The sequence below is a fragment of the Diabrotica undecimpunctata genome, chromosome 5, assembly GCF_040954645.1.
Source record: "Diabrotica undecimpunctata isolate CICGRU chromosome 5, icDiaUnde3, whole genome shotgun sequence".
Lineage (NCBI taxonomy): Eukaryota > Metazoa > Arthropoda > Insecta > Coleoptera > Chrysomelidae > Diabrotica > Diabrotica undecimpunctata.
In genome coordinates this window covers 114672246-114685008 of record NC_092807.1, presented here as the reverse complement: position 1 = coordinate 114685008, position 12763 = coordinate 114672246, and the positions used below count along the sequence as shown (strand labels likewise).

At 33.1% G+C, this 12763-nt stretch overlaps 1 protein-coding gene across 1 annotated transcript in view; it reads left to right on the top strand.

The window, feature by feature from the left end:
• Nucleotides 1-4970, top strand: part of Clbn (Nuclear export mediator factor NEMF homolog Clbn) — a 29274-nt gene extending 24304 nt beyond the window's left edge. Inside the window, exons 13-14 of the mRNA XM_072532582.1 lie at nt 3072-3334; nt 4732-4970. Of these exons, the coding sequence (XP_072388683.1) occupies nt 3072-3334; nt 4732-4930 (462 nt within the window). The 3' untranslated portion in view covers nt 4931-4970. The remainder of the gene's footprint in view (nt 1-3071; nt 3335-4731) is intronic.
• Nucleotides 4971-12763: the final 7793 nt, after the last annotated feature.

Genomic DNA, 12763 nt, shown 5'->3' with positions numbered 1-12763 from the left:
CTTATATACTACATTAACAAATGACTCCAACAATTAACTGAAAATAATTTCGGGCAATATCACGGGGGTTTTTGACAAGGAAGATCTATCACTGACCATCTATTCACAGTGAAACAAATTCTAAACAAATCGTGGGAATACAACATTGACGTCCACAACATATTCAAAACTTGACAATGACAATATTCAAAATTTTAGAATGTTATCTTATTTTCAATGTTAAAAAATATTTCAGAGCTACTGTACTTTTGCATAGTCTATATTTATGTTTCCTTCCCACGTTTTGTTTATGAAGAATATTTGCATGTTTCGGTGTAAAAAATGCTTAAATCTTTGATACCCTGTCCTACAACATGAGTCAGTATTATTAGTCAGTGGTAGACTACCCCAAAGTAGTAGCCATTGAACTAAGTTCTCTCCAACCCCATGTATTGGCGACGTGCAAGTACTTGGATGTGATACGAGAAACGATCGTGCGCGAGTAGTGGAGAAATCTTGCATTTTTTACTGCACATTTCATAGATTTCATAAATTCATATTGTCAATTCTCAAATTGTCATATTTCATATTCGTGTTTATTTACACCTTGTGTCAATGAAGAAAATGAGATTTAGTAAATACTGTGTTATAAATTGTAAAAATACAACAAAAAATTGTCAATTTAAGTTTTATTCGTTTCCAATTTCGAAACACAAATTACTACAAAGAGAAAAGTGGATTTATATCATACAAAAGCATAAGTAACATAACCTAAATTATGCATTATTCTTGTGCCCGATTTTAAAGTCAGTTTGAAATAAATAATAAATAAAAGTTCACTTTTAAGTGTAAATTTTAGTTTCATAACACTTACTTAGAGTTCACTTTAACCCAAAAATCAAGTTTAATGTTTAAATTTTATTTTTTTGAAGTTTACAAAAATGCATCAAGTTCAAGTTTTTCTGAAGATGCATAAGATATATTCGCTGTCCAAAAGTTTACAGGAAAAGAATTAATTGTTCAAACCAATATGATGATATCATGGGCTTAACCTGCTAATTTATGCATTATTTTAAAGCTTTGTTCGTTTATGCGAGGAATAAATAAGTTTACTGAGCTAAGTAACAAGTCAGTTACTCAATAATTACACTATAATCTGATTGTGACTGATTGAATGATTAATATCTATGCCATTAAAACAAGATCAAATAACTTTAATTAGATAAAATATTTTCAAATGTCAAATTTGTTATATCTACACAAATGTATATCTTGGTTTTTTCTATTTGCTAAAACAAAAATTTCCAAAAGTTTTTTGTCTCCCCTGAAAAAATTTATTGCATCCATATTAACAGTAATGCTGTAATTTAATAATATATTTATTTGTATTTACACTACATACAACATTTACCTTTTAATAACATACCGACATAACCTCAATCTTACTTTTTCTTCTTATTCTTTTCTGGGGCTACGTCCTTTACATTTATCCGGTAACCTCGATCTAACATGAAAGTGCAGTAAATTTTGCTAATTTACGACACCAGGTGTCGCTCTTCCGAACTTGCACGGTCCGAATAATAAACATCTTCCGAACTTGCACGGTCCGAATAATAAACATCTTATACGACACCAGGTGTCGCTCTTCCGAACTTGCACGGTCCGAATAATAAACATCTTTCTTGGTTTTTTCTATTTGCTAAATCAAAAATTTCCAAAAGTTTTTTGTCTCTCCTGAAAAAATTTATTGCATCCATATTAACAGTAATGCTGTAATTTAATAATATATTTATTTGTATTTACACTACATACAACATTTACCTTTTAATAATATACCGACATAACCTCAATCTTACTTTTTCTTCTTATTCTTTTCTGGGGCTACGTCCTTGACATTTATCCGGTAACCTCGATCTAACATGAAAGTGCAGTAAATTTTGCTAATTTACGACACCAGGTGTCGCTCTTCCGAACTTGCACGGTCCGAATAATAAACATCTTCCGAACTTGCACGGTCCGAATAATAAACATCTTATACGACACCAGGTGTCGCTCTTCCGAACTTGCACGGTCCGAATAATAAACATCTTTCTTGGTTTTTTCTATTTGCTAAAACAAAAATTTCCAAAAGTTTTTTGTCTCCCCTGAAAAAATTTATTGCATCCATATTAACAGTAATGCTGTAATTTAATAATATATTTATTTGTATTTACACTACATACAACATTTACCTTTTAATAACATACCGACATAACCTCAATCTTACTTTTTCTTCTTATTCTTTTCTGGGGCTACGTCCTTGACATTTATCCGGTAACCTCGATCTAACATGAAAGTGCAGTAAATTTTGCTAATTTACGACACCAGGTGTCGCTCTTCCGAACTTGCACGGTCCGAATAATAAACTCTCTCTTGTCGTTTCCTCATTGCTGAGGATCGTGATTTCCTACAATGCGGGCTGTCAATTCTCTCCATCTCTTGCGATTTTGGGCTGCTCTCATGGACTCGGAAAACGTCTCTAAAATAATAAACATCTTCATTCAAATCACCAAAAGATATCTGGTATGAGTCACTGGCAAATTAATCTCAATTAAACTCAATCAATAGACACAAGTTTTATCATATATTGCATAGCTTTAACATCCCCAAATATATCCGACTAGAAAATCAGTGTTTACAAAACTATTATCAGACCAATAGTACGATGGATGCGGAAGATGCGTAATGACAGGAAATGTAAAAAAGAAAGCTGGAAGTCTTTGAATGAAAAGTCATAAGAAAGATATTTGGACCTAATAACGAAAACGGAGTATGGAGATCCAGGTACAACCATGAACTCTACCAACTGTTCAAAGAGTTGGTCATGTAGTAAAAATGGACTCCGAAAGGTTGCCGAAAAGAGCCATAGATAGTAAAATCCAGGACGCAAAATCAAAAGGAAGGCCACGGAAAAGGTGGGAGGATGAAGTGAAAATTGATTTAATTTTGTTGAGTATATTTTTTATGTTAAGGTTACTTATTAAATCTCTGAGAATTTATTGAATATTTTCTATGATAAATATAAAAATATGTTACTCATTAAGATGATTTAGTCTTCAGGTATGGGCAAAGATATTAAAGAAACAAAGAAAACGAAGAAAAATAAAGAAGCTATAGAAAAGATTAAGAAACAAGCTCAAAGAGGACCTAAAAACTTCACACCGAAGGAACCCAATGAAGATATAGACGACGACGAAACGGTAGTTCAAGCTGACACAGATATGATCGATGCTCTAACTGGAGTACCTGTGGCGGAAGATGAATTATTATTTGCAGTTCCTGTCATAGCACCTTACAATACTCTATCAAACTATAAGTACGTATATTATAATTTTAAGCTAATTGTTCCACTTGAAATTTGTTATAATTTAATCTTACAACAAATTTTTTTTCTTTACGGTACGAAAAAAAAATAATAATTATGAATCCTATAGACAAACAGATGTTGGTAACATTCCATCACAAAAATATTTGTACGAGTCTGCAGTGCTGCTGATCTAATGCTTTCTTGTTATCTGGCTCCTACATAATATATTCTTATATTCTGCTTATGAATATATAGTATTTTTCATATAAAAATGCTTGCATGTCATTCAAGATTTACGACGTCAGAACCCCACAGCGTTGCCAAAACTTCAGAATAGTTAGTAAGTGAGGAATTTTTAAAATATCAACTATTTGTCAAACTGTTATATTAACAGAAAATACACTTAGTTTTAAGACTACTGCAACACACTAAAATACATAAGAAAACATTTTAATACAAAATTATATATTCTAAATTTTAAACTTACCTCTTTTAGAGCATTAATAGTAAAAACGACCCGCCATTATTTCTTGTTCAAAATAATCTATCTTATCTTCTTCTTCTTCCCGTGCCACTCCTAGCGGAGATTGGAAATCATCATGGCCACTGCGACTTTGTTAGCAGCGCGCCTAAAAAGTTCAATCGAACTACACCCGCACCATTCACGTAGATTACGAAGCTATCTTATATGAAAGCTTATTATCTTTCTACAGACTATTCAGTTGTTTTGGCATAGCACAATCACAATACACAACAATAATTAGTTTTTAAAGCTATTAACCTAAATTTAATATGTATTTATAAATACAATTTATTAATATATAATATATTATGATCAAATTGTGTAGGACAGTGGCAACACTTTAAAAAATGTTGCCACACGCTGAACTGTCATTAAAATTTGAAGTATTCCCGTATCAGTTAATATATTTAATTAAAATTATTATTTTGTGGAATATTAGACTTAAAGAGTTATTTCATAAAATTTATATTATTAATAATAACAAATGTTTTTGGTTATTTAATCAATATAATTCTAAAATTCCCAATTTAATGATGATTACATTTTTCTGATTTTTCTGATTATTATACCATGTTGACGCCTATGAAAGATCGAGCAGTTCCGTATGGCTTTCGTATTATTAGCTGTGTTAGGAAAATTTGAACTCTAAGGTTGACGTTCTGGAAATTTTAAATATAAGTGACGTCACTTTATATAAATTGTGACGTGCAACGTTTTTACTTTGAAAAATGGTATAACCATTAAAATTGGTTGTACATTTTAATATTTATTTTATTTGTAATTTTGTAATATTTTAATTGTATAATTGTACCAAAAACAGTGTTTGAACGTGTAGTTAAGATTTTGGTGTTTTTGATTTGGTAAAATTTTTATTTTTTTTAAGGTTCAAAGTCAAATTAACACCAGGTACGGCGAAACGAGGAAAAGCCGCTCGTACAGCTGTAGCCATGTTCCTAAAGGATCGCTCGATAACTCAAAGGGAGAAGGATATACTTAAAGCTGTTAAAGATGAACAACTTGCTAGAAACATACCGGGAAAAGTGAAACTTTCCGCTCCAAAATTGCAGAATTTAAAAAAATAGTTTTTTTTTAATTGTATTGTTAAATAAATTGTTTATAGTTCATTTGACGTTTTATTTATGGGCCAAAATCAACTATTGTATTAAATCGGCAATGATAGAAAAACAGGAGCAAATAGTGTTACATATGAAAACAGGATAAAATAAAATTAATATTTAAATGGGAATAAGCCACAATTAAAGGTTAAAATACATTTATTGACGTTTCAATTTCCACTTCGGAAATCGTTCTCAAAACACAAACATTAGTAAATTAAACAAATTTTGTTTTTGTTACTTAGTGAAAAATTCTTCTAATAATTTAATTTTATCTGACTCATCTATATTGACAATTCAGACATACATTATACATTTTAAAGTAGACCACTTTAAAATGATATTGCCAATATTGTTGAGTTGCGTTCCTGGGACGACTTTACTTATAAGATAGTTCATTCGATTACATGAAATCAACTTTAACGTGAGAATATCCGTCAGAAAAAATCATAACATGTAATTCGTCTTTAAAAAGACAAATACATGCCATGATGACAGTAAAATTCTCCCGTTAGTGATTCTATAGTAAATTATGAGGGAAAAACCAGGAAAAAAAAACCTCATAATACTATCCCGACATGGTAAGTATTTGATCTTGCATTTAGTTTACCTTCAATAAATACCAAATTCCGATTTTATATGTTTGTTATTTAAAAAATATAAATGATGCATTCTCTATATGTTACTGACTTACCAATACTGGTATTTTCCTTTTAATAACTTCCTCTTTCAATATGGGTAACCAGATCCTACTACATTCTGCCGAGGAATTCGCGACGCAATTGGTCTCATTTAGCGTAATTAGAGCCGCTTCTTTGATTTTTCTCTTTTTACCATCAGTTTCTTTTAGGACTATATTTGAATCATTCCATTGAACCCTATGTTCATTATCCCATGCATGTTTACATATTTGAGATCTATCAAATTCTCTATTTTTAATATAGGATTGAGGTTTTTTTTTCCTGGTTTTTCCCTCATAATTTACTATGGAATCACTAACGGGAGAATTTTACTGTCATCATGGCATGTATTTGTCTTTTTAAAGACGAATTACATGTTATGATTTTTTCTGACGGATATTCTCACGTTAAAGTTGATTTCATGTAATCGAATGAACTATCTTATAAGTAAAGTCGTCCCAGGAACGCAACTCAACAATATTGGCAATATCATTTTAAAGTCGTCTACTTTAAAATGTATAATGTATGTCTGAATTGTCAATATAGATGAGTCAGATAAAATTAAATTATTAGAAGAATTTTTCACTAAGTAACAAAAACAAAATTTGTTTAATTTACTAATGTTTGTTTTTTGAGAACGATTTCCGAAGTGGAAATTGAAACGTCAATAAATGTATTTTAACCTTTAATTGTGGCTTATTCCCATTTAAATATTAATTAATTTAAAATGCCACAAGAAAATAGCTTCAGAACAATATTAGGATAAAATATACAAATATTTGAGAAGCTAACTACATTCTCTTCTGAAATTGTGTTCTTGTTGCATCTGTTTTTTTTTATTCTTTCCTTGGAAACAAAAAAAGTATATACTGTGTAATACATATCAACTAACTTGAGTAAATAAGCAGGAAAATAAAATGCATGTGTATCAGAGATAAAAATAATCATATAAATAACGTGTGTCAAGAACTGGATCAACATGCAAAGCATCAGGAACTATTTAAAAAAGTTAAATATTTGGTCTGAGAGTGGAAGCCATTCAAGAGCATAACGAAAAAGTAAAAGCCGACATAGAGAGTATTGCAGAAATCTGGAGAAACTATTGATCATAATTATACAAAGACACTTCGAAAGATGCATCTCTCAAAACGCAAGAAACATGCCAATCAAAGAGACAGAACCGATCATTTTACGAGCAGAAGTAGAGAAGGCAGTCAACCAACTAAGAAACAAAAAAACCACAGGGATAAGATTACATACCAGCAGAGACTCTGAAAGCAGTGGGCGAGATTGGCATAGATGTAATACTAGATATGGGTCACAGGTGAATGGCCTGATGATTGGTGCGAATCAACGTTTATCCCTATCCTTAAGAAAGGATCAGTCACCGTATGTAGCAATGATAGAACCATTTCCTTTATTCCACATGCAAGTAAATCCTGCCATAAATAATCAATGAGCAGCGAAAGAACTTTCTACTCCCAGAGATAGCCGAAGAACAATGCGAATTCTTACCGGGGAAAAGGAAGACAGATAGTAGAAAAAGCGAAATAACACAATATACGTATTATATGTATTTGTGTATGTGCGGATACATAAGGATGTTCTCAATCCCGACATGGCACGTCCCAATAGCTGATAGTTGACGTCCTATGTAAAAAAATAGAACAGGTATGAATAAACAACCGTGGATTAACTGAGAATTTGGCATGGGAGCAGCAGCTAGGTCATTACTGTAGATTTGACAATTTCACATGGCACAGACACACATACACAAAAAAATACACACACTCATCACAATCGATTAGCAAATCACAGATCGCTGCATCTCTACTGACTCGTTATGAGGTAAGATTCGTGGTTATGCAACTAACTACTGCGCTCCCTTATCCCGAGGTGTAACACCATCGTGCCAGGGGATGTATGGCACAAGGGAGAAAGTGCTGCCTTAAGCGATGCCTCAGGGAGCTGGCGAACTTTGGGGGATTATAGCCTTAGTACAGTAAAGGCGCACTGCCATGCTTGACAGTATTTCATCTCAATTGATGGGAACAAATATGGAGAATGAGACCGAAAAAACAAACCAAACAATGGGAACAGTCAGAGAGGCGACTTTATTCTGTATATGTCTCAAATACGCAGGCGGAAGGTGTTTCGAGAGAAACAGACTCTGCGCAAAGTAGCAAAAAACACCTCTCTGGAGCTCAAAAAAGAAAAATTATGAGAGAAGCAAAAATGACGGATGGGACATGGATCACCACAAATACTAAAAGCAAAGCGGGAGTACCGGCAAAACCCGAGAATATCTCGAGAGAATACAACCCGCAACAAAGGGTTGCTAAAAGACCAAGGAACTCAAATAAGCAGACTAGGTTATACAGCAACGTCACAATAATATTGAAGATGGTGGTGGCACACAGACACCATCTTGATACTCAACTAGCTCAGGCTTAAGCAGACCTGATAACCAACAAACTAAAACTATCAGTGCATGATACTGGGTTTACAAGGCAAAATAAGAGGTCTCTAGGATATTGGTGGAGAGCTTATATATAACCGGTCTACCGAAGTCCCAAGGACCTACATAATAGCCAAAAGAAATATCAAAACACGACCGTTGATGAATCTCTGTTTCAGTGACTTAACGATAGTAAATATGAAGATCATAGAGGGACGAGGTATGAAGGAGATAGTTCTCAGATCAGCATATGATGATTCCGAATAACCACCATCAACGAAGTGACTCCAAATATATATGGTACCCATCTACAAGACCTGTATAAGCTAGTACAGGGTCCCAGAATTCTGGAATGGGTACCATAAAGAAATAGAAGATGTACATTAAGCCAATTGGCTGCAGTACGACCAGTTCACACCAGACGACTTTCAGAAAAAAATACTGCTGTTTCGTAGATTACACATTGGCTTTCGATTCAGTGAAATGGGATCCCCTCTGGAGTATACTCGGGCATATGAGAGTGTCTAACCACCTAATTAAACTAATAAGAAATCTGTATGATAAAAACTCAGCCAAAGTTGAAGTACCTACACGGAATATATTCAAATGCTTTTAAAATAGAAAGCAGGAACTAGACAGGCCTACGCACTATCACCACTATTATACAACATAATACACTCATGGACAAAAATATCGAATATTTTGAAATTTTCCAATTTTTTTTTTGTAGTCACTATTATTTCAAAATAATTTTATATTACTGATAATATTCATATAGTAGTCTGATCTACTCAACTAGTTTGAAATATTTTGATGTTTATTTTGACGTTTTTTCAGTGGTTAGTACATTGGTCGTACATTTTATCATAAAAATCATTCTTCACGTAAAGGAAAAATCATACTAATTCGGTTATTTTTAGTTTAATTTATTAAGTTTAATTAAATATTGTTTTGATTTTACTAAGTTTAAAACAAGTATCACACCAATTCGGCACTGCGATGAAGTCCAAGTAGCACATATTGTAATTTTGTACGAGGAAGGATATGCACAAAAAGGTATCGCACGACGTCTGAGCAGAACTGAATCTATAGTTTCGAATACTCTAAAAAGGTACCGCGAAACAGGAAATTTTGTACGAAGGCTTGGTCAAGAACGCCTAAGGTGCACAACCGCAATTGATGACCGTTTTTTGGTTCTTAATTCTACATGAAATCGTTCATTAACATCGATGCACCTTAGAAATGAGCTATTAAATGTTAGACAACTTAATGTGAGTTCACAAACAGTTAGACGAAGATCAAAAGAAGCAAATTTAAAGCCCAGACGCCCCGCCAAAGTTCCACGTCTTCTCCAAAATCATAAAGCTCGTCGTTTGGAATTTGCAAGAACACATATTTAGTGGAATATCGACAACTCGGAAAACGTTCTTTTCACTGATGAGACCAGAATCCTATTATGGAAGCCAGATGGCCAAAACTACGTCTACAGAAGAGTTGGAGAACGATTCGTCAGCTGCAGTCTCGCCCAGACCGTTAGTTTTGGAGTTGATGGCATAATTCTTTTGGACGGTCTTAGTCTGGAGGTACGTACCGCACTTGTGGAAGAGATTGGATGGATGACTGGTGATTCTTACGTTTAAAACATCCTGCAAGATTATGCACGTTAATGCACGATAATGCTCGACCACATGCCGCTACCATAGTGAGTAATTATCTTGATGAGGTCCAAATTCGAAGATTGGATTGGCCACCATCTAGCCCGGATTTAAATCCAATAGAGCACATGTGGGATCACCTAAAACGCAGCATACGTCAAAGAAATCTCGTTCCAAATACGATAGAGCAGCTTCGGCTTGCTGCACAGGATGAATGGAGTGCAATTTCCCAAGGATATGTCCAAAATTTACTTGCAAGTATGCTGAGAAAGGTGCAAGCAGTAATAAGAGCTAGACGGGGGAATATTCGTTACTGATCATACACTTATTTCAGTTTAAACCAGTTGTTTAATCAATTTAAATTATCATTTAAGTTTAGAGTAAAATAACCTTATTTACCTAATATTAAACATTTATTTTTTTCACAATTTTCTCCGCATAAAAACTTAAAATTGTTCATTAAACATTGTTAAAATAAACTCTATTTTACAATAAACGACTTGCTTGACCAGAATTTATTTTGCAAAAACAAAAATTTGAAAATTCCAAAATATTCGATATTTTTGTCCATGAGTGTATATTCTAAATATAAAATTAAAAAAAAATAACTAGACAAATGGTATGGAGGAATCGCTATTGAAGGCAGAAATTTTATTGTCTTCTCAAATTATTTTTCTTTTTTAATTCTTCATAACACTTCGAGGGTTGTAACATGAGATGTTCAGAATCCTTCTTTATCTTCACATTTTGAAGAAATTAAGTCTTCTTCTCTCTATTAAGCGTCTACGATTTGACTTCATAGTACAGGACACTATATACGAAAAATTTAGTCAAATCTCTACTACAAAGAACCTTTTTTATTTGTATAAAGTTTTCACGTGCTATTTCATTTTTATTTCTAACTTTGATTTCAACAGTATAGTTGTTATTTTTTGTTATTAGTGTTCCCAAGTATGTGTACTTCTTTACTACTATTTCGATATGCTCACTTCCTACCAGTACGGCAGCATATATTGACGTTAATACAAGACGAAGATCCCAATAAAATATTTGGCATTACAAACATTATGGGAATTAGAGTGGAAATTTTTCCACTAAAAAATAATAAATCTCTCAATATAAAAACTGCCAAGCCTATTAACATACGCATAATTACTGTGCGAAGCAATTTCGATGTGTGAGATGTACCAGACACCACAATATCAGAGATTGTGATAAGCCAAATAATGCCACTCCAAAATGCGTCCACTGTGAGGAAGATCATTAAGCGAATTATCGTGGACGCATAGTCGCCAAGAAACTTGCTGCCTAGACTGCAAAGAGAGTCTAAGTAGCCAAAAAACTCGAGCTAACCCAAAACTAATGGTCAGAGCAGAACACAATACAGTCAAGTAGTTAGAGGAATAACTGCTGAAGCTGAAAATACCATTAAGAAAAATAATCAGAATCATAGAACATTAAACATTGACATAAAACTTAATCTTATTTTAGAAAAATTGGAAAAGTTAGATGTACGAATCATAAACTTGGAAAAACGCACATAAGAAGCGATTCCTAAAAGAAAAAATGGCTAGACACTTAAGAATTTTAGAATGGAATAGCAATGGCCTTCTGAAACATCAACAAGAATTGCAAACTGTTCTTGAGATATAAAATATTGATATATGTCTTATCTATGAAACTTACTTCACGAAAGACTCATACAATAAGTTTAAAGGATATCAGGTATATCACACTATCCACCCAGAAAATAGAGCCAATGGGGGAAGCGCCATAATTGTAAATCAGAGTATACAATAACATCAGGAGATGGGATGGCAAACAGAAGAAATACAAGCCACCGCTGTGAAAATAAAAACTTGGACCTATAACTTAGTAGTCTCAGCTGTATATTGCCTATCAAAGCATTAGATACTGTTATCCTTTAAAATAATTTTATTCAACACCAATAATATTACGCTACCTTATTCAATGACAACTATAAACTTCAAAATACCCAAATACATACAAATCAATTTTCCATATTAAAAAAATTTTCCATTTCCAAAAATTTCCTTATAAAAAAAATTCCATATTGTCAACAACATCTGTTTATATACATTTTCTTACTTTTAGACACTAAACATTTCAGGATTTTCGATGGCATCTTGAATATTCTAGACTTTTAATACTTATTCTTTTTATTCTTAATAACTGATTTATCAGGGGCCGATTGAAGCCAACAGGGTGAATCAGTTTCATGGTATGGCACTAATCTCTCGATATGTACTACTTTGGGTTTACTTCTAGATGAAAACTGGATGGGGTGGATTTGATCGTTTATTTTCTGCAGGACGGTGTACGGGTCTTCCCAGTTTTCCGAAGTTTCTGACAAAGCCCATTCTTAAGTGTGGACACTAACTGACAACCATACTGCACCGTAGTACTAACCATACGTAGCATGAAAACAACAATAATCACTGCATCTCGAGAAAAATTTTTAAGTCAACGAACAGTTAAAAATGACTGGATGACACAAGACATTTTACAATGGGATACATAAAGAAATCCGAAAAGTACTAAAGTAGCAAAAGACCGATGGCTACAAGAATCCTGTTTAGAAATAAAGAATCTGAAGCAACGACACGACAGCTTCCATTTGCATAAAAAACTAAAATAATTAATAAACAAAAGCAGAATTTACAGGCAAAATATATTACAAGACTCTGTTGGTAAAATTTTAAGTGATATTAAAGAGCGTTGTACCGGAAAAATTACATAATAGAATTATTTAAAAATGACCGAAGAATCAACAAAGATCTAACATCTAACTGAGATACTGGGCCATCGATTCTAATTTCAGAAGTTCAGAAGCCTGCAGAAGAAAGAAATACTGTACTGCAGCCTTTTTAGATGCTTCTCAAGCTTTTGACAAGGTGTGGCACACAGGACTTCTGTACAAGTTAAAGAAAAACTTGCCTTACACTTACTTCAAACTGCTTAAATCATACGTTACAGAACGAAGATA